This window comes from Notamacropus eugenii, chromosome 3 (assembly GCF_028372415.1).
Source record: "Notamacropus eugenii isolate mMacEug1 chromosome 3, mMacEug1.pri_v2, whole genome shotgun sequence".
NCBI lineage: Eukaryota > Metazoa > Chordata > Mammalia > Diprotodontia > Macropodidae > Notamacropus > Notamacropus eugenii.
Window position 1 is genome coordinate 11,198,543 of NC_092874.1, and position 25,689 is coordinate 11,224,231.

At 41.0% G+C, this 25,689-nt stretch overlaps 1 protein-coding gene across 21 annotated transcripts in view; it reads left to right on the forward strand.

Annotated features, from left to right (window-relative positions):
• The window catches only part of HDAC9 (histone deacetylase 9), an 885,788-nt gene that overhangs the window by 506,503 nt on the left and 353,596 nt on the right, over nt 1–25,689 (forward strand). For 5 of the 21 annotated variants that reach the window (XM_072650856.1, XM_072650859.1, XM_072650857.1 and 2 more), the window contains one exon: nt 19,393–22,341. The exons of 15 other annotated variants lie outside the window; for them this stretch is intronic. In XM_072650856.1, coding sequence (XP_072506957.1) covers nt 19,393–19,713 — 321 coding nt within the window. In that variant the 3' untranslated portion in view covers nt 19,714–22,341. Of the gene's footprint in view, nt 1–19,392; nt 22,342–25,689 lie in introns of those variants that run through there. One more of the 21 variants, XM_072650861.1, reaches the window with a different exon arrangement.

Sequence of the window (25,689 nt, forward strand, 5' to 3'; positions counted from 1 at the left end):
GTATATGTGCATGTACCTATGGATGTACACACGTGTTAACGTACAGCATGTTCTCTTCCAAGGGAAAGGGTGGAGTGATGTCTTTCCGTTCATCTTTCTTTAGGTTTTTGGCAAATCTGCTCATGATAGAGCAGCACCAGTAGTAATGACACAGGTGAAACACTATGTTCTCTGAGGACTTGGCAGATTGGTCTCATTGGAGCCTTTATATTTTATGTACGTTTTTAAATGTTTGTATAGGTCTCTATACACCCATGTGCACGTGTATATAATATCTAAATATATTTATAACAATCTGAGTCTTTTCACACTCTTCCTTAGATCCCTGTGTGTTATCTAGGTCAGACACCTTTTCCCATTCACCTCCTATTGACTATTCTAAAGTAGACGTTGACTTTGCATGGGAAAGGGCCACAGAGGCGGTGTGGCCTGGCAGGTAGAGGGGCACCTTTGGAGCTCTAGGCTATGAGGGGCAGAAGCAGCATTCATTCATCCCCATGCCCACTCTTCCCCTCTTCCACCAGATCAATGCCTGGCTCATTGACTCGTTGAATCTCTCTACCCTTATTTACATTCTGTGGTGAATGCGTGTGCTCGGTGATGGGGCTGATATGAATAACTCCCAGATGGAGGTCAAGAAGAATCATAAAAAAAAAAAAATTCATTTTCAGTTCTCTCAGGTTGAGACAGTAAAGGCAGTTTTTCCCTTCTCTGCCCTAGGCACCCATATTCTCTTGTATGTATAATACCAATATTTTCCTCAAAAAGAGTTTTTTTTAAATTATGTTGATTGAGAAATTCTTTGGATCACAGGATTCTATATGGATCCAAAGCTACGAGAGACCTCTGAGGTCATCTGACCAAAGCCACTCTTTTGACACCAGAAAAAACTGAGGCTCAAGGAAATGAAGTCACTTGCCCAAGATCAGGAGGCAGGATTTGAACCCACCTCCTTTGCCTCTAGAACCTGGGCTCTTTCCCCTGATGTGCTGACTCCTCTCCTGGGGGACTGAGCTGGCCTTGGAGTCAGAAGCTTGAGTACTGCTTCACACGCATGCTGGTGGTGTGACTCTGGGTAAGTCACCCTGAGTGCCCCCAGGCAGCTTTCTGAGCCTAGAAGCCACAGGCTTACAGGATTGCTTCCATGCCAGCTATCCTGATGAAATTCAGGAGCTACACCAGAAAGAATAAGGGAAGGAGAGGAACTGAGGTGAGTCTAGATCTCCATGAGATCAGTCAGGAGAACAGATGTGCCTAAGGCTGAGAAGGGACAAGTTGCCTTTGCTGTCTGAACTTGAAATAATTGAAAATGAAAACATTTTGAGTAATAAGGCTACAATTCTCCACACTTGTTCGCACTTGTGTATACTCACACACACACACACACACACACGAAGAATTTTGATGATCTCATAGATATCTCCCTCTATTCTGCTTCTGCTCCCCTGCCTGGTTTCAACTCCAAGAGGAGGATGCCCCAACCAGGTTAAACTCCTCACCTCTAAGGAGCTCACCAAAGACGCCTTGCTTGATGCTGACTCCCAAAGCCTCCTCTTCCCTCTGAGTGGAGGGCTGGAGAGTGAGGGAGGACTAAACTCCTTTCAGTGCCTTCCTTTGTAGATGTCAGAAACTGGACTTTGGGGCTCACTCCACTCTGCACCTCCTGGTTTCACATCCAAGGAACCAGAAATGCCCCTCCTCTTTCTTTCCCACCACCTTTTGTGTCTGCCCCTCTGTTGAACTGAAGGCTCCTCAAGAGCAGGGACTGCATTTTTATTAATGATTGTATCACCAGCACTTAGCACTGTGCTGGGCACATAGTAGGCCTTTATGAAACATTTATTAGATTGGATTGAATACCGTGCTCTAAAGTTCCCAATATACCATGATATTGGGAAAAACTTCTCTCACTGATGGTCAAATCCTTTGATTCTGGTTAATTATGTCAAGAAAGAGATTCTTTCGATTCATACTTGGATGACTTCTGAAAGTTTTTGCCAGTATACTTTGCAGAACTTGGAGCCATGGAACCCAAGTTAAAATCCCAAGTGCCATTTACTCTTCAGGAGACCTTGGGCACATCCCTTAACTTTCTTTCCTCTGTCAAATGAGAGTTAAATCAGATGGCTTCTTAGGTCCCTTCCAACTAAGAGCAGATGACCCAACACTCCTGCAGATTTTCCTTTTCAATACCATTTCAAGCAAATTGGAAGAAGGCTATTTGTAATGTTATTTTGTTGTTCTGAAACCTTCATGGTTTTAAATATGGAGAAAATAAAAATACAAAAATGGAAGCTGTGAAATTGGGCAAATCAGCAACGCCAATCATTTTCTATCTGAAATACTTGATGATGAAGCTAATGGAAAACATCACAGCATCTATAAACTTAGTTATATGGAAAAGTTACGTTGTTCTGTTTGTATCCATCTCAGGCAGCTGATTTGCATACACAGTTGGTTCAGAGAATGCTGCATGATCATGATAAGTCCCATTTTTGTATCACTTAGAGATTCGTCACATACTTTACAGGCGTTCTCTCATCTGCTCTTGGCTCTGGTCCTTAACTCTCCATCACAAGGTGGATAGGATGGTGATGAGTCTCACCTCACAGGTGAATTTCAGCCTTTTTCTTTTCCCTAATGAGCCTGCCAACTCCAAGTGGCCCCAAATGCCCTGAGACAGCATGCCCACTCACATGTCCCTTGTCCTGTTTCCCAAAGGTCAGCGCAGAAAGAAGGAAGGCTCTGAGGAAATGCAATGTGAATCTGTGGCTTACCTCTTTGGGCTCATGCTTTTGATCTTTCTCTTACCTCATTTTGCTGCTCATATGGTTTTCTCAGAAATTACTTCATGATAAATATCTCATGCATTCCTGCAGCTGGCCAGGGGCCAGTGCTGACGAGCTAAATCATGGGATGGAATCTTATGTGTGTGTCAAGTTTCAGCTGAGCTAAAAGTCTATTTCTTCTCCTCCTATTATGGTGATACCAGGCCCTGGGATATATGTACTCTTTTCTCATGAGAACATGCCTCAGTGAAGCTAGAGGAGAAGTGGCTGGCAGATGGATAACTCCTCCCCTTGTTAAAAGAAGTGTGCTCCCCCATCCCCATCAGCTTACAGATGACAGAGGGAAATAGCTCTCCAGAGCAAGTGGGAAATTTTCAAGAGTGTTTGCCTTAACCCCAAACCTTTGGGTCTGTCCATACCTGTGGCTGGGAAAATAACCCCCAGACGTAGGATCTAGAGTTGATATTAGTGGCAATGGGAATTGAGAAAGGTATTCAAGAACAGCTGTCATTTCTTTAGTATTTGTAGGCGCCAAGCACTGTTCTAGGAACATAAATATAAGCCAAATATATGGTAGTCCCTGCCCTTAAGATGGGTACATTTTAATGGTGGATGACAACATACAGAAGGGAGCAGGGAAAGGCACAGGAAAGTGTACCTGAGCATGAGGTCAGAACTCATAGACCCAGAAACTCAGAAAGGGAATGAGGCACAGCTCATCCTGTCATCCCTCAGATAGAGGCCTTGAATGGAACTCCCCAGAGGGTGGAGGTGAGTATGCTGGAGGGATGGATGGTGCAGCTTTGGAAGCCCTTAGTCACTGGGTAAGAGGGCAGTCGAGTCATGGTGGCAAAGTCCTTAGAATCAGAAGCAGACCCAGCTAGGGTCAGTGATCCACAAAGGCAAGCTGTGAATGGAACTCACCCATGGCCCTTGACTTGGAGGAAAGAGAAACCATTTATAGCTCTATTAATGCCTATAACCAATGCCATTGGAAATAATAGTTCCTTACTAAAGGTTCGCAAATGGGGTACGTGCTAAAGACTCAGTTCCGTTACTGTTGTAAAGACATGGCTCCGACACGTAAGTGAACTTCGTTGGTTTGGTTTTTAGGGTGATTCCAGCTGTCATTCATTTGTAGGGAGTCGGACCATCTTGGGGGGAGAAATCCATTCTCTCCCTTCCCTCCCTCAAAGCTGCTTCTTCCTCTCTCCATCTCTGTTCCTTTTCTTTTTTTCTTTTCAACACCTATTTACTCATCCCTTATGGATGGAGGCTGGGTAGGGGGGCATAGTGAACAGAGCACCTGGCCTGGAGTCAGAAAAACACATCTCTATGAGTTCAAATCTGGCCTCAGACACTTACTAGCTATGTGACCCTGTCATCCTCAGTTTCCTCATCCATAAAACTCATCTGTAAAATGACCTGGAGAAAAAAATAGAAAACCACTTTATTGTCTTTGCCACAAAAATCCCAAATGAGGTCACGAAGAGTTAGACATGACTGAAAACAACTAAACAACATCAATGGGAGATTTTGTTTGTTTTGTTTACCATCCTTCCACTCTAGCCTCAGGTGGATATTGGGGGGCCCATACTTCCATTTAATCCAGACGAGGGACATAAGAAAATATAACTAGCATAACAAAGACCTTATTTTCCTGTGACTCTTCTTGAGTTAGAATGAGTTGTTTTTCCTTCTGCCCAAGGTTTTCTCCTTCTGGACAGCACCTTCCCTCCAACTCTTGATGTTGCTTCTTTGGGGGGGCCATCTCTATGTACCTGCTGATGACTTAAAACACACTGACCATTGTGTGACCTCAGTGCAGCAGAATAAGGAATAATTTTAAATGGACAAATATGCTGAATTTAGAATGAGAGGAATGTGGATGAGGAATCCTCGTTCTAAACATAGCATAGGTGTGAGCTCAGGCAGCTCACCAAAGACATAATATTGACTTTTTTATGCTAGGGACAAGTGTCGCCAAATGGGATTAGGACAAGAAACATAACAAAATATCTCCAGACTGTCTTTTAAAGACATGTTCTCTTGGACGGTAGGGCCAGAGATCTCTTGACCTGAGTAAGCCATTCTGCCCAGGAATGGGAAGAGTTCAGCTGGGTAGTAATTTCCCAATTTAACTACTTATCTTTCCTAACTGGGCATTAAGCCCAGAGGTTCACGATAATAAAGGTATATAGATGTAATCAGCCTTCAGGCACTCTAAGGCAAAGTCCCAGTTGGCTTAGCCTAGTTAAAACTCTGTAAATTACTTAACCTTTACTCACCTGTAAAGTGAGGAGGTTGGACTAGGTAATATTTCAAAGATCCCTCCCTGCTATGACCTTCTTATCCTTTTTGAGGATGTAATGCATGTCCTTGATCTAAAGTTCAAATGGCAATAATGTCTATTAGTATAATGCCTGAAGATTTGTAAAGCACTTTGCGTAATTCTGCTTTTTGAGGCGCTTCAGAACCCCTGTGAGGTAGGAACTATCATCCCTATTTGCAGATGAGAAAATGGAGTGATTTGTCCAGGGTTGTTCAGGAAGAATCTGAGGTGAGGAGAGAAGTCATTAGTTCCCAGGAGCGAAGCTGGTACCTTGAACCTGCCATAGCTCACTGAACTCTCCCAAATAATGCCGCTTATCTCATCCCTTCACTTTCCATAGGCAATGGTAACACTAATACTAGCAGAGGGAAGGAACTAGACGGGGAATGCTCACTGCTCAAATGCTAAATTTATGTCATTCTGTTGACTCTGTAGCATTCTCCATGAAACCAGCTTCATCAGCCTCTGAGACTAAAACACAGAAACAGCACGAGCAGCCTTCTCAGCTTCTCTTTGGTTTGTGGTCATACATGGCTCTTTGATTTGGGTCTGACCCTGAGCTGCCTCTGTTCTTAACTGGGGCAGAATCTTAGATTCCTTTTCCCAGGAAGTGGCATTGAGCTGCCCTGGTTTACTCCACTGCCTTTCCCAAGTTGAATCAAAATGCAGATGTTGACAGGCCTTCTAGCCGTGGGTGGAAAAATGCCTCTTCTTGGGTTCAGAAAATTGGTTATGGAGAAATCTGAACTGGGCTCTCATTCTGGAAAGTGGGAGTTGCTGCTGTCAAATTGAATTCCTTTCCAGCCCTGTGACAGCTCCCCTACATGCCGGTCCTTTAATCACCATTGTCGAATTTCATCCCTCCCATCCCGAGGGCCAAAGCATTTCATTGTCCCATGTTTAGAAAGGTAGCCCTGATTGGGCAACTCAAACTTTCTGCATTTATTTGACTGTTTATAAAGGTGACTTTGACCTTGCCATGAAGGGCATGGGCCTAAACCTGATTGCCTCAATCTAAACAGATGATGGCTAGTACTTGGTGAGCCTTGAGGAAAACCACTGAGTCAGTGTCCTCCAGGGACTCCACCGAGAAGCCCTCCCCCATTGACTTACTTGACCATTCATATCTGAGAAAGTTAATGAAGCTTTCTCATCAGATGTGATGAAATGCTTTATTTAGAGAAGAGGATAAATGATCACGACAGCAGAGGAATTGGTTACTTCCAAGGAGAGTCCCCAAACTCTTTTCCTAACTTGAAGGCTGGAGAGGGAGGAGGGGGATTAAGAGGACTCACCTCTCAGTTAATCTTCTGCAAATTCTTTTAGAAAATGAGTGAAAAAACAATAGATTATTGTGACCGTGAGGTAAGAAAATATGGGAAAGAAAAATATGTGGGGAATTAAAATATGTGAGTGCTTAGGCTGAAGTTAATCCTAGGCACTTCAAAGGAGATTCCAAAGCAAAATAAGTCTCTCCATCCTCTGCCCTGCCCCCTCATTTCCAGCCCTGACAGGTGGTTTTATTTGACAGAATGAAAGAATTAAATCTTTGTAAGTCACATAGCCATATTAGAAATGCCAACTTTGTAAATAGAAAAACCAGAAACATTCATTCATTTTGCTGTTTGAATAAACTAACTTTGGGTTCCTGATCTTGGTTCTTCCGTGTGTTTCAGCCTGTTCTCTCCCCTTGTACAAGTCATCTACTCTTAGATCTAGTGGGGAATTTGAGGGACAGCCATGCGAGACAAGCACAGCCTTCAAGTAGAATCAGATCAAGAGCTACCTTACATTAATATTAACATGGCATTAATAAAAATAATTGTTGCTCAGGTGTGTCTGACTCTGTGATGCCATTGGGGTTTTCTTGAGTAAGATATTGGAGTGGTGTGTCATTTCCTTCTCTAGCTCATTTTATAGATGAGGAAACTGAGTTAAGTGACTTGCCAAGAGTCACACAGTTACTAAGCATCTGAGGGCATATTTAAATTCAAGTCTTCCTGCCTCCAGATCCAGCTCTGTACTCACTGAGTCACCCAGCTGGTCTAGACTTTGTTACAGGGATTCTTAAATTTTTGGCATCATAGACCCTTTTCACAGTCTGATTGGTGAATCCTGTGAACTCCTCAGGTTAATATTTTTAAATGTATACAGTAAAATAGGGCCATTATATTGAAATATTATAATAAAAAGATTTTTAAAAACAAATCCCTGGACTGAAAGTTAAAAACTCCCAACTGGGTGTTCTAAGATTCGCAAAGCCTGTTCGAGATATCTTTTAGCCCAACTGTTCTGGATCCAGAAACTGTGTCATCCTTTTAACAGCCCCTTGTCTACACTATAGTTCACTGAATCAGTAATGCTACACTAACTTAATGGGAGACCTCATGGTGTAGTGGGTCAAAAACTGGCTTTGGAGTCCTCAGAGCCTTGCATGAAAGTCTTACCTCCGACCGTGAGACCCTGGGCAAATCACTTACCTCTTGGTAACCAGGCAACTCTGTCTGAGATTGTAAGTTGCAGAATAGTTATTTATGTGCCTTGGGGTAAAAAAAATTGAGTTCTCCCTAAACCTCTGAAATCTCAGGGATACTCTCCCTTTACTAGGGCTAATGTTTTCAAAATCAAATGATCTTTAATTTAAGGGCATTGATAGTGCAAAGAGTGTCTAGGGGAAGGCATGGTGATGGTGAAAGACCATGAGTTTATACTATGAGAATCATTGGAAGAAACTGGAGATGTTTAGCATGTAGCACATCTAGATAACTGGGCCTGGAGTCAGGAATACCTGAGTTTAAATGCAGCTTCAGACTCTTACTAGCTATGTGACCCTGGGCAAGTCACAAGCTCTGTTTGCCCCAGTTCCCTCATCTGTACTGTGGGGTTGATAATAACACCTATCTCCCAGGGTTGTTGTGAGGGCAATATGAGGATAATAACTTCACCATGGTGCCTGGTACACAGTAAGTGCTATATGTATGTTAGCCATTATTAATGTAGAAGAGAAGGTTTAGGGAAATGTAAGAACCATCGTCCTACATTTGGAGGCTACCATGGGGCCCTGAGATAGGTTTTATTCTACTTGTCCCCAGCGGGTTGAGCCAGGAGAGAGGGGTGGAAGTGTCAGGGGTGCAGACTTGGGCTTGATTTCCAGAAGAACTTCCTACAATTAGAGACTTTATGAACTGCTGTGTCCAGTCATCATGATCATCACCATCATCTTTATCATTATCTTCAGCACTGATTGGTGGTCAGCCTTCTGGAAGCAAATTCCTTTAAACTTTCAGCAAAGGTAGTTAGATTCTTACACGTGCCTTTCTTCTTGTTCAGTGACACTTTGGCAAATGACCAACTCCTTTGATCTTTCTTTTCATTTATTGGCATTCCACAAGCCTCTCTGCCTCACGTACTATGGGTGAGCCTCTGTCCTAAGTGCTGGGGAAATAAAAACGAAGAATAATGTAGTTGCCGCCTGCTAGGGGCTTACACTATTGAAACTGTCAGCGCATCTCTCTCTCTGTCTCTGTCTCTCTGTCTCCGTCTCTTTCTGTCTCTGTCTCTCTTTGTGTATTTCAATATTTGAAGACTTTTCAAAAAAGAGAGGGGCATGGGATTTTAGAAACCAGATGTCTCTCTCCATCCCAATATCAATGCAGATTTTAGTACAAAAGTGATAAATCATTATGATAAATATAATCATGTTAATTAAATACTGCTTATGATAAATATAATAAGCTGACATTTGTGTTAGTTTTTGTGGTTTATAAAAGCATTTCATATAAATCATTTCATTGGAGCTTTGTAGCAATTCTGCTATCTATCATAACTGAGAACATCCTGATTTTACAGATGTGGAAACTGAGGGTTAGAGTGACTTGTCCAAGGTCACATATGGAAATAATAGAGCTTGGGTTCAAATAAAGACCCTCTGACTCCCTGATCCCCACTCTAGCCGTCTTACCTCAAAGCCATATTGAAAAAGCACAGATGCAACTCACTGCTTTTAAATGAGACAGGAAATGGATCCTTCAGTCTCCCTTTACCATTGAGTGAAGAAATGGGTAGGATTTTTCCTGTTCTTAACTAATGATATAACCCAATTAGATGAATCAATCAACATGCATTTCTTCAATGTTTATTAAGTTTCCAGACTCCATTCTAACTACTAGGGACACAAAGAAAGGTTAAGAGCAGACCCTGGCCTCACAGAGCTTATATTTTAGTCAGTGAGACAACATGTAAATAAATAGGTACATCCAAGATACAGATAGTAGATATAAGACAGCCTTAGTGGGTTTAGCCTATAGTATGGAGAATTTAGCCTATTGCAGTCCTTATCAATGGAATTACAAAATGCTAAAGGTAATGGGGAGGAGACATGGGATGAGCCAGATGCAATTTGGGAGGTTGCCAATATACAGTTAATCCCTTTGGCTGGATAGATTTTGAGAGATCTGGTGGTAATATTTTGAGAGCTTGAAAGGAATGACTAAATCTATACAATATCCTGTCTTCTGTCTCTGTAACATCTGTCCTTTTTTTTTTTTTTAAAGTTCAAGCCAACCATTGATTAGGGCTGCTAGCAGCTTTATGAGCATTTGGTGCCATTGTTGTCCAATAGCGTGAAGAGAAAAAGCCCCACTGACAGATGAGTCAGATACAGATAAAAGGGGAGGAAAAAAATGATGTTTCCTAATTGGGCTGCAGAATTTTCCTTAATCTCAGCTGGATGCCTGGCTAGAGTAGCTCACCTGATGTCGAACAACTGGAGGACAGGATGCTTTACAGATGGGTCGAGGTCGACAGCAGTGAGTCACGGAGATTTGCACGTTTCTCTGTCACGCAGATGTTCTAGCATGGGTTTCCAAGCCAGCGAACCAACAGCCAGACTGTTGGAGGGAATCACCTCCAGATGTGTGAAACATCAAGATGAGGCTACCCCACTGTGAAAACAAGGAACTCTCATTACAACCTCTGTGGTTAGTCAGCTGAAATACACTTCAGCAGACATGTTTGAAGAAAGAAAAGAAAAAAAAAGGAAGAAAAGAAAAAAGAAAGGAAGGAAAGAAAGGAAGAAGGAAAGAAAGAAAGGAAGAAAGAAAGATTATTTGAAAGAAGATTCAAGTCTGAATGAAATCCATGGATGCTTCCTGGATAGTGGGAAACTAAGGAAGCAAAAATCAGATGGATAAATCCAATTATTTAAAAACAACAAAAACACCTTGGAATAAACATACATTAGACAATGTGAAAGTTTCCTCTATGTTGAGCTGTCTCCTCTAACTCTTGTTTGATGGGTATAGTGGCAAAGATTGGACTTGTGAAGAGAATGCATAGTGAAGAAATTCTCTCTACCAATGCAGGTCAGCATCTTCCTTGCAACTTTGACATGAAATGATTACCCAAGGTCACCCAAGAAAATGTGTCTGAGGTAGGATATCAAAACAGGTCTTTGTGGTCCTGAGGCCAGTAGTCCATTCATTATGTCACACTATCTCACAAATGCCAGTGGATTTCAAGTCCATCACCGGTTTAACCTCTTTGTCACAGCTACCTACCTACATAGACTTCCTTTGTGAAACATAATTGAGTTTCTTCCTCTTATGAGACATGTTATGATTAAACTCTACTTTTCAGTGTACAAAAAGAAAGGGTTTACAAGTCATTTGTTATCTTTTGCGTGCACTACTATCTTACTTCCTCCTCATCAGTCAATCAACAAACATTTATTAAGTACATAATTATGTGCTGGGCACTTTGTAGACCCTGGGAATGTAAAGAAAACAATGGAATCCTTCCTTTTATCTAGGAGTTTATATTCTAGACAGCGAGACAATGTGTATACACCAAAACAAAATGCCAATTAAATACAAGTTAATTTTGGCTGGATATGGGAGTACAGGAAAAGGAGGGACAGTGAAATGGAAGCAGGGAGAGAAGAGGGGCAGGAAGGGAGCTTCTACTGAACCTCTTTACTTCACTGTCTTCTGACTCTTGTATTTTAGAAGTGTCAGATGCACATATCAGGTATAACAGAAGTCATGGGAGACTGAGGTAGAATTTGTCTATGTGGCTTGTGGTGCTTTGTTGGGACTATGCCAAGGATACATGCCATGAGACATCCCATGCTAGGATGTTGCTGGGATGACACTTTGATACTTTAGATAATCACTGATCTTCTCAGCATAGATTGCAGCTCTTCCACATCTTCTTGTCCTGTGTGATTCTTGCCAATCTTTTTCTCCGACTAGGCTGTCTCAGAGTAGCGAGCTCCCCCCTCACTGGAGGTTTCACTTCATAGCTACAAGTTGCTTTTTTCGGGCAGATTGCAGAGAGAATTTTTGTGATGATAAAGGTTGATGAGTTCAGAATTTCCTTCCAGCTTGAAAATTTGGGAATTCTGTGTGAAACCTCTGTAGAGGCTGCATGTATCCTGATAAGAGTGTTCTCCTAAGTTAGCGATTCTTAACCCAGGGTTCATTATCGTGATTTAGAAAAATTACCATAGGGGTAGCTAGGTGGGACAGTGAACAGGGAACTGGCCCTGGAGACAGGAGGACCTGAGTTCAAATCCAACCTCAGACATGTGACGCTTGCTAGCTATATGACCTTGGGCAAGTCACTTCACCCCAATTACCTAGCCTTCCCCCCCTTCAAAAAGCAAACAAAATTAGGATAACAGTTTTTCAAAATATTAGTTTCTTTTGCACTACTCTGTGTTTCATTCTATACATTTAAGAAGAAGTTTTCATAGGATGGGTCCGTAAGCTTTGCCACACTTCTACCAGAAAAGGTGAAGAACTCATAGTCTAGGTCTCATCATATCTCTTGGATAACATAACACTGACTTCAAATTGTTCATTGATGAAGTTAGGCCATGGTTATGGCACTAGCCCACTTCTTGTTCTGCACATACAGGTTCTTAGTGACCTCTTTTATACCACTTGTTGAGTAAAGGTAACTATTAGTAGGATACTATTGGCTGGTCCTCTTCCTGGCATAGAAAAAGTTCTTAATAATTACTTGTTGACTGATTAATGCTGCACCCTGATAACCTTCACCATTCCTATTTCTATTGCCCCATAAGTCAGCCACAATTATGAGTCTTCTGAGGTCTTCCTTTCCCATAATTCATAGTCAGCTAGCATCTCTGGGAGACGGTTGGTGTGGAAAAGGTAGGGTGATGTGCAGTTTCCCAAGTGGGACCAGCTGTTCGTAACTCTGGAGTGAAGACCCAGCTGTTGTCCATGTACAGTATCCATCCTTGACATGTGCTGTGATTACTTTACGGTCCTGCCCATCCAACTGTATGTCATAACCTCACTTGTCAAATAGGCATCTTGCCCATGTTATGTGTAGATTTTGCTCTTCACCTTCACCATTGCCTTTAGAATCCCTATCTTTCTTCAAAGTTCAGCTGAAATGTCACTTTGTAGATGCGACTTTTTTTTCTCAGTTACTACTGCTTTCCCCCCCCAAAAAAGGACTCTCCTTTGTGTTTTATGTGTATACAAATATGTGTGTTGCACAAGTGATATACCTATAACCCTGTTATCCTCCATTTCCTCACCTATAAAATGACTTGGAGAACGAAATGGAAAACCACTCCAGCATTTTTTTTTACTTTCTGCTTTTATTTGTTATATTTACGTTCTTTTCATTGAGGTACTAAATCTAACAGCACCCTCTTTTCCTGTTTAGTCCAAAGGAATTGCAAGATCTTATACATTTGAATTATTATTTTAAAACTAAAGGAGAATCTTATGAACATAAGTGAGTCATTGTCTCATTATAGCTCAAGCAAAGGAAACTTGAATAGAAATTCCATTACTGATTGAAGTCAAAACTACTTTATTATTTATTTATTTTAATTCAGTCAATTGTTTTAATACTAATTGCTTTTACATCACTTTGTAACATGTCCAATTTTTCTCCCCATCTCTCCCCTACCCCTAACCCCTAATACCTTACATTCTGATTACCCCTTCCCTCAATGAGCCCTCCTTTCTATCACACCCCACCCTTCCCTTATTCCCCTCTTCTCTCTTTTCTTATACGGCAAGATGAATTTCTATACCCCATTACCCGTGTTTCTTATTTCCTGGTTATATGCAATAATAATTCTCAACATTGGTTTCTAATACTTTGAATTCCATTTTCTCTCCCTCCCTCCCTCCCTTCCCATTCCCACTGAGAAGGCAAACAATTCAATACAGACTAAATATGTGTCATTTTGCAAAAGTCTTCCATAATAATCATGTTATGTAATATTAAATATATTGCACTCTATCCTACTCTTTCCCCCCTTATTTTTTTATTCCCTCATTTGACCTTGTCCCTTCCCAAAAGTATTTATTTCAGTTACTCCCTTCTCCCATTTGCCCTCCCTTCTATCATTCCCCTCACCCCACTTGTCACTTCCTCCCCTTCTTTCCTGTAGTGTGAGATAGATTTTCATACCAAATTTAGTGAACATTATTCCCTCCTTAAGCTATATGTGTTTTCCCCTCTCATCTTCTCCCTTTTTTCCTCTATTAAACAGGCTTTTTCTTATCTCTTTTATGAGTTACAGCCTGCCCCATTCCATTTCTCCCTTTATCCTCCCAGTATTTTCCTCCCTCACCCCTTCATTTTTATTTTATTTTTTAATGGATATCAGCTCTTCTGATTCAACACAGCCTGTGCTCTCTGACTATATGTGTGTGTGTGTGTGTGTGTGTGTGTGTGTGTACAATCCCTCCACCTACCCAAATACTGAGAAAAGTCTCAAGAATTATAAGTATTTTCTTTCCATGTAGGAATGTAAACAGTTCAGCTTTAGAAAGTCTTTTATGATTGCTCTTTTCTGTTTACCTTTTCCTGCTTCTCTTGATTCTTGTGTTTGAAAGTCAAATTTTCTCTTCAGTTCTGGTCTTTTCATCATGAATGCTTGAAAGTCCTCTATATCACTGAATGCCCATTTATTCCCTTGAAGTATTATACTTAGTTTTGCTGGGTAGGTGATTCTTGGTTTTAATCCCAGTTCCTTTGACTTTTGGAATATCCTATTCCAAGCCCTTCAGTCCCTTAATGTTGAAGCTGCCAGATCCTGTGTTATCCTGATTGTATTTCCACAGTACTGGAATTGTTTCTTTCTAGATGCTTGCAATATTTCCTCCTTGATCCAGGAACTTTGAAATATGGTCACAATATTCCTAGGAGTTTCTCTCTTCAGGTCTCTTTGAGGAGGTGGTGATCAGTGTATTCTTTCAATATTTATTTTGCCTTCTGGCTGTAGAATATCAGGATAGTTTTCCTTGATAATTTCATGCAAGATAATATCTAGGCTCTTTTTTTGATCATGACTTTCAGGTAGTCCCATAATTTTTAAATCGTCTCTCTTGGATCTATTTTCCAGGTCAGTTCTTTTTCCAATGAGATGTTTCACATTATCTTCTATTTTTCCAAACTTTTGGTTTTGTTTTTTAACTGCTTGGTTTGTCTCATAATCATTCATTTCCCTGAACTCAATTCTCTCTTTCAAAGAACTATCTGTTCAGTGAGCTTTTGAATCTTCTCCTCCATTTGGCTAATTCTGCTTTTTAATTCCTCCTTCTCCTCATCAACTTTTTGGACCTCTTTTTCCAATTGAGTTAGCCTCTTTTTAAAGGTGTTATTTTCTTCAGCATTTTTTTGGTTCTCCTTTAGCAAGCTGCTAACTTGCTTTTCAAACAGTTCCATTGCCTGAGCTAAGTTTATGTTCACTTTGGAGGCCCTGGAAGCAGGGGTCTTAACTTCCTGTGACAATAAGCCTTGTTCTTCCTCATCTGAAAGGATGGAAGGAGACACCTGTTACACAAGAAAGTAACCTTCTATGGTCTTATTTTTTCCCCCTTTTTTGGATATTTTCCAGCCAGTTACTTGATTTCTGAATCCTTTGTCAAGATATTCAACTCAGGTGCTCAATTCCCTAGGGCTTTGGGTGGGGGCATGGGATGTCACTGAGGGCTGAGGTTTAGATCAGCTGCTCCCTACTGCCAGAGGCTTTAAGTTGAGCTGCCTGGACAATGGATCCAGCTTGCTTCCTGGCCACTGTAGCTGCCTGCAGCCTGCTGCTGCAGCCTCTGCTATTGCCTGGGGCTATTGCTGGAAGAACCCCTTCCCTTCTTGCCCAGCTGGGAAAGCCCTCCCATGCTGACCTTAAGAGCTTTCTTTGTCACTTGTGGGTTGAGGTATCTGGGACCCTCCCTGCTTGGGATTCTGCCCTGGAGACCTGTTCCAGTCCTTCCCCTGCCATGTGGCCAGGGCTGGGCTCTGCTCTGCTCAGCATCCCATGAGATAGACCTTTCCTGTCAGCCTTTCAGGTTGCCTTTGACTGGAAACCTCTTTCGCTCTGTTGTTCTATGGCTTCTCCTGCTCTAGAATTTGTTGAGAGTCATTTTCCCAGGTATTTTGTGGGCTGTGGGGGAAGCACTAGAGTATGTGCCTCTTTCTACTCCACCATCTTGGCTCTGCCCTCCCACTCCAGTATTTTTGCCAAGAAGACCCTAAATGGGTCACAACTGAAACAACTGAACAATAATAAAATTCATCCATACATACACATTTTCCACTAATCAAGTGCAAGCCTTTTAATGTTTCTATCCCCTGCATCTAGAACAGTGCCTGGAATAGAACTGGCACTGAAATATTTTATGGTTTGTTGGTCAATTGATTCTTCATCCATTTGGGCTGTCCTGTATGACTTGCTAAGTCAATTTCTTTTGAGTAACCCTAGATCTAAATCAGAAGGTTCTGTAGTATTCCAGGCCTTGAGACAATATAGCATCAACTTATCTAGAAGCAGGAGCATCTGGACAACCTCACTGTCTATAAGGAATCTCCTTCCCTTTTAGGCTCTGCACCTGATGCCCTCCGTGGTGGGAGCTAACTCCTCTTGTTTTTCTGTTACATTCCTTGTTTGATAGTAATACTTTTTCTTTCATTATCTCCCTGCTCATTTCTATCAACAACTCTTTTATGTTCTTCACTTATACATGGAAGACATGAGCATTGTTATAGATGTGCCTTTACAATAAGAACTTGGATTTGTTGAGTTAAGTAGTTACTGGTATGACAGGAAGGAAAATCATCTTATCAATGTCAGCAATTCTGAGGTTGGAGCAAGGTCATAGATAGTGTTCTGATCCAGGGGCATGTAGGGATAGTATCTAGTTAATTAGGGTACGTGCCATCTTTCTTGGTTACCAGCCTACTTCATGTTTTCAGCAGTGAGTTGGGAGGACATTTAGTTATTCTTTTCCTTTTAAAGAGGTTTTCATAGCCTTGTGTACTTCTGGAGGATGAGGCAGGGTTAGGAGGAGGAAGGTAGGACAAGGCATTCAGGTACATGGTAAAGCCAGGATTCTGATCAGGTGTGGACTTGACTCTGGGGACCTTTTTCAAACATTTATTCATAAATCTTTCAATTTGAGGATTATTATTAGGTCTGTCTTTGTGTCATATTTTCATGTCTTCTAAAAACCAGGGCAAGTTGGTGTTTTAGAAGAATATTTTTGACACAGACATCACAGCCTCCTCTTCAACCACAGATGTGAGGTAGGAAAGTTAATACCTTGACATGTTCCTAAGCTTTATTTGTTGATCACCAGGTTCACAGGGAAGGATTTCTAATCTGGTCTGTCTTTGGAGATGTGTATGCCTAGGGGGAAGGGGTGGTGGAGTGAGCCCTGAGGGAGAGGAGGAATCATGTTAGATAATCACCCTGAGCATGTCCTGGTGAGCTGCCACATTCAAAGGTCCAGAGTCAGTTCTCCCTCTCCTTAGGTAAATCTTCATTTCTCTGCAGCCACCCCCAAAGCTCAGTGTGCTGTATTGGCTCCCTCCTCCCTCTAACATTTAAAGCTCTTTATAAGCCAGATGCTTCCTACCATTCTGGTCTTCTAATACCTCACTGCCTTCTAAGTATTTTTAGTTTATTTTTTCTTTTTTTAAAAAAAAATTATTTCTTTTTAAATTCCAACGTTCACTTCCACAAGATTTTGAGTTCCACATTTTCTCCCCATCTCTCCTCTTCTCACCTGAAGTCAGTGTGCATTTTGATTACCCCTTCCCCCAGTCTGCCTTCCCTTACATTTTATGATCAGCTACTTTAGCTTCCCTGCAGTTCCTCCTGGATGTTCCCTTGGCCTAGGTGTCGTTCAGGCCTGGATTCCTCTGCCCTCCCCTCACTTCAGCCTCTCAGTTTGATCTCCCCTCCTAAAGGAAGCTGTTATTGGTCCTCCTAGACACTAATGCCTCTGCGTGACATTGCCTTCCATCCATTCAGTATAGAGGCCATATTGTTTCAAACTGCCTTAAGGCTTTCTGGATGTCCTGTCTATGCTATATTCTGTCCTTTGACGTGGTTACAAGTCATGGTCCTCCCCCAGAAGGAGTGTTTTGGAGTTTCTTTGTGTCTTCAGTGCTGGGCATCATGCTGGACACAGAAATTCATTAGCTGAATCAATGAATGAACATGAAGAAATTATGGTGTGTTAATTTTCAACTTATGAGAAATTAATGAGTAAAATCTTCAACCCTCTCAGGATGCTCACTTTTCTCCATGGTTTTCAGTCAGTTGGTGATTATTTTACAAACTTCTGCTAACCCAAGTCCTGTTCAAAGCGTTGGTGGTATCAGTGTCTGCCCCTGCTCCACTTGACACGCCTTTATGAGATTTTGATGGATAGAGATAAAACCAGTCAAGATTTACTGCTCCAAAAAATGTTCTCCCTATTTATTTCCTACCATTTCACTACATGTCTCTACATCTTTAACATCTTTTAACATCTTTACTTTTTCTGTTTCTTAAAAGTAGTCTGAAAAAAGGATAAATCTCTGTAAAAGTTGTTTAAAGGAGAGCCAGAAGATTGGCTTCTACAAGGGGGTGATAGAATAAGTGACAAGAGCCCACAAAGGAAGCCGAATGTGGAATTATTTATTAGAAGGCCTGATTTGGGCCCCAGGGAAGAGATAAGGAAGTATCTTGCTCAGATGTCAGGCAAGGATGGAGAATAGGTATAGAACTTGGCATACACAGGCAGACTCAGCTACTGGGAGGGATTTGCTCCATGAGTTACTTGAGTATAAGAGTGTTTTTATTCTTGGTACCAATCTTCCTAAAGCCCAGTACAATGTGGGGTGTGCATAGTGGGCACTTAATACATGTGGAGTGACTTTTTTTTTTGGACGGCAAAGTCTGCCAATGTCTGTCCCATTCTGTATTTGTTATCCACCCCTGCCTAACTCCTGAGAAAGATGCTTCCCTGGGGCCCAAATTAGGCCTTCTAATGATCCCATATTTGGCTTCCTTGTTTTTCATTTCCATTATTATAGCCTTTGTACAACCCATTCTCCTGGTTGTCCTTACTCCTTTAAACAACTTTGCAAGGGATTTGTCCTTTTTTTTCCCCCCAGGTTACTTTTAGGAAAGAAAAAAGGTGAAAATTTCAAGGGCAGAGACATATCTAAATGAAATGAGAAGGAAGCAGGGAGAATTTGGGAGAGAATGAAAGGTAGCTTATGTCTGGAAACAACTTATAAAACTAAAGTTATCAGTACAATTCAGTTCATTTTTTTTTAAGTTGAAGCAAACTAAATTTCTCTAAAGCTCAGAACTTTACATCTGAGTATTCTTATTTTCTTGGTTTACAGAGACATATAAGATGACAGTTTATTTGGTGACTGTTGGCATCCAGACTGAATCAAATATTCAGAATGAGCTCCTTAACTTTCTTCTCCTGCCATTTGCAGATATTATTATCTCCAAATTATATTATCAGAATGTTAAACATTATATTAAATTATTATATTATTATTAACAATTTTCTTATAGTGGTTAACATCAGGTGAAAATGTAAAGTGGGATCCACGCAGACATTTTTCACTGCTTCTTCCTCTTTGAAAGGAATATTGTTCACAAGTTTATGTGCATAAAAATGCCTCGGTAAACCCCATATTTGTGGCAATTTCATGTTTCATGCTGAAAGTTTTCCTTTCCATCTTTCTGTGTTTCTAAGGGACTTTGAAGAGAAGTATCATCTGTGTTAATTTGTAGAGGCCTCCTCCCCTCCATAGGCACAGTGGAATGATGGGGACAGTCTCCCGGTGGCCTGAGCTCTAGCATTGTTAATGAAAGTTAAGTTACAAATTGGCCCATTCGAAAAATGTAAGTGTAGAGCAAAATGACCATTTGGCTCCTCTGTTCCCATGGAGTAGAAATTGCTTTAAAACTTCGCCACTCTCTTCCAGATGCTTTCCAAGTCCATTGAGCAGCTGAAACAGCCAGGAAGCCAATTGGAAGAGTCAGAAGAGGAGCTTCACGGAGACCAGCCCATGCAGGAAGACCGTGCTCCCTCCAGCACCAACAGTGTTCGGAGTGACAGCAGCTTGGGCCCAGATGACAGCCAACGGAATCCAGCCTTGGGGGCTGTGAAAATAAAAGAGGAACCCCTGGACAGTGATGATGATACTCAGCCCCAGGAAATGGAATCTGGGGAGCAGGCTGCTTTGGTACAACAGGTAATAGGCAAGGATTTGGCACCAGGATTTGTAATTAAGGTTATTATCTGAACACCAAGCTCCACCCACGATTAGGTCACAGAAAGAGAAGATCAATTCCTAGAATTGCGTCGATCTGGGTGTTTGGTTTGAGAATTTGAAACATCCCACCAAGGCAGGCATTTCTGTATGTACATTTTCAATGTAGAGAGGGTTCTTTGAGCATCGACTAATGGAAAGAGACCTGTTTCACTAAGATTCCATCCCATCTGTCCTTGGGTTAATGATAGACATTCTGTTGGCCCTGGACTCTGTCCCATCTGTTAACTTCTCATGGAAGGAAATCCACAGTTGGTTTTATCCCCCATGTTGAGATCAGCCACTCCAGGAGTCAGCTCCGGGCATGATCAATGAAGCATTCTCTTGCTCTCTCTCCCTTTTTGGTTTTGTCTTCACACATTGACTTTGACCTTGACTCCTCTGTATATAATGTATCATACTGCAGTCTCAGACACTGTTAAGGGTAGCTTTTTGTTTCTTCCTTCCTCCTCTTCTGTAGAAAGGTTCTGGTGTAAACGCCATTGACCTTGGATTTGTGTGAATTGGTAGTAATTGAACACATTAGAGTTACAGGTGGTTGTAACAAAGCAGATTGGAGTCCTAGCTTTATTTTTTTATATTGTAGCTCATCTGATTTTTGCATTGCATAGTTGAATTTCTCCTGGGTTTTCTGATGACGTTGTCTAGAGAGACACATTCCTGTTAAGCAGACACAAATCTGGATAAAGAATGATAGCTAGACACCACCCTGCTTTAATCAGATCCCATGGTAGAATCATATATGCAGGAGCAGGCAACACCATGGGGCCACCAAAATGGGAAAGTTGGCCATAGCATTATTCTCAAAAGAGAAGAGAAGTGAGGTCAGATATATGGGCAGTGGTTCTAAGGTCCTCAAGATGACAGTCCCATGGAAAAAAAAATGGCGTTCCAAACATAGTTTGAGCAGAGAGAGGTGAAAGGACAAAAGAGCATTCCAAAATTCAGAAGGTCGGGCTTAAGGAGAAACACAGCAAACCAACTCACCATTTGTATATAGAGCACCTTCATGGAGATTATATCCTCTGAAGCTATAAAATCCCAACAACTCGGAATGCATTGGAAGATGTTATCTACTTAAGTCAATTCTTTGTCAGGTTTCTACTGTTCTACAAAAAAAAAAAAAGAAAGTGATTTTGTGAGACTGGACAGGAAATGCCTTATGGAAACAGGAAGTCCAAGTGATTCGTGTACTAAGGAATGTAGGGGGAAAAGATTGGGGAGGATAGTATTCAACTCTCTGTTTTTAAAGGGCACTCCATGAATTGATTTATTGTCTAAGAAAATAACAACTCAAGCAGGGAAATTGTTAAGGAAGTTTTCCAATGAAATATTTCCTTCATTTTCTTTTTTGATATGTTTGCCTTGTTTTATAGGTTTACTCTGGTTAAGCTAGTTAAAGGTTCATTTTATTAAGCCCCCTTTAATATGGATAATTCAAAACTGACCAAGAATTTGTGTGTTTTTTTTTAATCCAAATATTTATATTTCTAAATCCAAGGCATTTTAAGGTGCAGGATCCTGTTTCGAGAGAACCAGGCTGCCCAACATTGACTTGTTCCAATGAATGTCACAGGCATGTATGTGGTGTTTGCATTTTGCTGTGATATTAAAAAAAAAAAAACAAAACAACTTTAAAGTATGATAGTATCTTAGTATCTAAAGATACACTATCTTTCCTTCTTTTTTTAAATATCACCACCCAAATTAAAATAACCTAAAGGAAATCTTGGAACCTTAAAACACAGAATGAGCTTGCTATGTAATGAAAAGCCTGAAGCCAGAAAATGAATTTTCCTTCCACCAGTCTATTTGTGCAATCATTCAATCAGCCAAATTAAAATGGCATACCTGTCTTTTCTGGATAGAAAAGAACAACGTTGACACAAAATATGGCAATTTGTTTTTAAAAAGTGTTTATTTTTCCATCTTATGAGCAGTTATTTCCTGGAAAGCCTTTATCTTGATTCAGAGGGGGCTTGGGTGGAAAGAGGATAGAAGTCTTGTAAGATATATCTTCTTTAAGGAGGACCTTGCAGTCAGAGAGCCCTGTAATTGATTTCCCAAGGTGTATCAGCACAGGCAAAGGACAGCAACAACCACACCTGTCAACCTCTGGTTTATAGCAGCATTTGGAGAGCGTCAGTTTGATTAGCAGACTTTTGAGCTCTGTTGAAATGGAGATTCAGTCAATTTCATCGAGAAACTACCTGGAACTAGTGAAAAGGAAAGCTGGGCTTGGATCCTTCTAGTTCTAATTAAGAAATGTCTCTTACATTTAAAATCAACTGTATTTATTATAATTTACTCCCACGCGGGTGAGACCATGTTTTGTGTTGTAAATATATTCTGTTTGTATGTGTACCATTTGCCTTCTGTTATCAGTCTCTTTCTCAAATAAAGTTTTGTTTTTTTTTATTTTAAAAGATTCCTTTTCAGACATCTGCCTTTGTGTAAACTCAATCTACTCAGTCTGGTTCCTCACTAAATGCTTTCAGCACCTCTAAAGAACTTGTCCTGCTTTGTTGAAAAGAGCAATGACAACTTTCAACGGTGATTTTTTTTCATTATTTTAAATGGAATAAATATAAAATTTCAAAATTTTAGTCTGTATACATCAGTCATTATGACATGACAAACAAGTCAATGCTTTGCATTCTTTTCCTAAAGAATTCTGCTTTTCAATTCTGGGGATCTGCTTTCAAACTCCGGCAGTATACATACTTTTGGAATCTGGGACAATCAGGCAATGAGCATTTAGAAGACATTTGCTACTTTCCAGCACCATCCTGGGGATACAAATAAAGGCAGACATCGTCAAGACACTTCTCTGACCTCAGTGAGGTTGAACAAAGGGTCTCTAAGGTCGCATCCAGTTTTAAATCTGTGATTCTGTGCTCCGTTCAATCCAATTTAGCAAGCATTAGGAAATGCCAACTGTATGCCAGGCACTGTGCTAGACTAAGAAATTAAAAAAAAAATAGTTCCTATCCCGAAGGGGCTGCCAGTCTATTACTATTTTATAATGAACCTGCTGGAAGAATTAGGATAAGTTTGAATGAACTAAAAGCTTCCTATTTTCAAATTTGTCTCAACTTTAAAAGCTAGTTTTTTGGTTATTATTTTGTTTGTGTCCAATCTAGTGCCTTACACATAGAAAGTCCTTGTTAAACAAGTCACTGGATGAATAATGATGCTGTAGTAATCGGTATTGGTGATTACTTCCAAGATGGCAAGTCTTGTCAACAATTTATGGAGATTCCCTAAATCAAAGGTCAGACTCCCTCTCCTCAAGGACAGTTTTTATTTGAATTTGACATGCTGCTAAATCATTCATGTTGTGGAATAAGCTACAGGTCAAGCTGCCATTCATTCTTTTTCCTATGCAGTAGAGGATCATGTAGGCATGAGAAGCCACCAAGACCTATGTGAATGGATTTCATACGTTCATTGTTCATTCATTCATTCATGCAACAAACGGCTATTAAGCACCTGCTATACATAAGACATTGTGTGCTGGGGATAGAGAAATGTCAAAGTGAAAGTGCCTGCCCTGGGAGAATTTGGGTGGACATGTCGTGCAGCTCATACATGGGCATGTGGGATACTTGCACTTAGAATATAAATTCACATGAAATTTAAGGTAGAAGGAGCCTTAGAGATTATCTAGTCTACTTCTCTTGTTTGGAGAGATTAAGTAACTTGCTCTAGATCCCAGAAGAACATGTGGCAGAACTGTATTTGAACCCAGGACCTGTGACTAAAGAGCTAGTGCTGTGTGATCTGAAGCATGATGTTTAGCTTCTCATTGCCTTAGGAGACTCTCTAGGACTTATCTATTATTGATAGTCTAGGAATTTCCTGTAGTGATAAAATCACAGATTTCTAAAGCTGTTACAATGTAACTCATCCATAATTAATTATCCCTTCTTCAGTTATTCATTGAACTTCACTTTAGTGTACCCTAAATCCAAGTACTAGCTTCTAGAGGTCAATAGCCCATCCTTGGAAGGTTGTCTTGTGGCTTATATTGTCTCTCTCTCTCTGTCTCTCTCTCTCTCTCTCTCTCCCCCTCTCCTTCTCCCTCTCCCTCCCTCCCTCCCCCCACACACATTTTATTGTCTAACATGACTGATTTCGGATAATTTAAATTTGAATCCTGCCAGTTGTGGTTTATAAGAGACTTTTGGGGGACTGGAAATGGGGTTTCCTGCATTTTTCTTTGTTCCCTGATAACTTTAAGAAGTGCTGTTCCACTTTTATCAGTGTAAAGACTTCTTTGAGTGGTGATGAATCCATTTAGAGTGAGAATTTCTGTGACTTTTTTGAAACCAGAACTGTCCCCAAAGCACTATGACTCAGGATGATTTCCTAGGCTGTCTGCTTTGAAGGGGTGGGCAGTGATTCATTGGGGCTTCCAGTGGGCAAAGACAGTGGCTCCACCAGCTGGTGCAGAAAGGGATCTCAGGTTCATATAAATCTATACCTTTATAGACAGAAGAAGCCCATAGCCTCCCTCACATCCGCCTATCACCAAACCGAGGGTTCAGACTATTCCTTTCTCCTTTAAAATACTTATGTCAGGCTTCCGAGGCTACGTTGCATACTCAAGTAGTCAGGATAGAAGGAATACATTCGTTCGCCCTCCAGCCACTGACGTGATTTTCCTAAAGGGCAAGTCTGATCATGCTATCCTCCTGCTTAACAAACTCCATCTCCTGATTGTCCCCAGGGCCAAAGCCGACATGCTTTGTAGGACCTCCAAAGCCCTTCATGATGCATCCTCCTCCTGCTTTTTTGGTCTTCTTATACCTTACTCTCCAACTGAACTGTCCGATCCAGGGACGCTGGCCTCTTGACTCTTCTATGAACAAGGCCATTTCTCCACCTCTTGGCTCCAGATATTTTTTGTGACTGTGCCTGGAAAGTTCTTCCTCCTCTGCTCTGACTACTGACCTCTCTGGCTCCTCTAAGTTCTAACTAAGACACCACCTCTTACTATAAGCCTTCACTGACCCCTCTCCACTCTAACGCCTTCCCTCTGTGATTTTTTTTTAAATCAAATTATCCTCTATAGAGCTTGCTGTGTATATATTTCTTTGCAAGTGTCTCCACAATTATATTGTAATGTCTTTGGGGGTGAGGACCGTCTTTTGCCTTTTTTTGGATCCCTAGTGAGTAGTGCAGTACCTGGCACATAGTAGGCACCTTGTGAGCGTTTATTGTTTGGTGGAGGATTGGGTGGGACCTTGTCTTCAAAACCCTCTCATCATCTGGGCATTGTCTCGATCTTTCCTGGCACTTTAAATCATCATATGTGATATAAATGCGCCATGTATGCACACAGCCAGACATCTGTAACAACAATAAAACATACCTGTGGACATATGTATGTTTGTGTTCTCCAGTGGCTTTTCCGTGGTGTCTGATTCTCTGTGACCCCATTTGGAGCTTTCTTGGCAAAGATCCTGGAGTGACATGCCATTTCCTTCACCAGTCTATTTTACAAAAGAGGAAACCGAGGCAAGCAGGGTTAAGTGATTTGCCCAGGGTCACATTGCTAGTGTCTGAGACTGGATTTGAATGTAGGAAGATGAGTCTTCCCAACTCCATACCTGGCACTCTTATCAACTGTATCACCTAGCTGTCCTAAATGTGTGTGTGTGTATATGTAGGTAAAAATAATTCTTTCTACTATATTCAAATTTTCCAGTTAACATCACAATCTGAAGCAACAGTTCTCAAATTGCTTTTCATCTTTTTCTTTGCTGGCACTGAGTGTCCTCCTCTTCCTCTTCCTTGTCCTCCTCCTTTCCCTCCTCATCCTCTTCTTCTTCCTTGTTTTCATCTGTTTTCATTTCCTCACATTCACAGGGACTTTCCTATTGAATCAAGATACTTCAGATTATTTTCTGTATTATTTTTTTGCAAAATTTCTAACAGACTTTT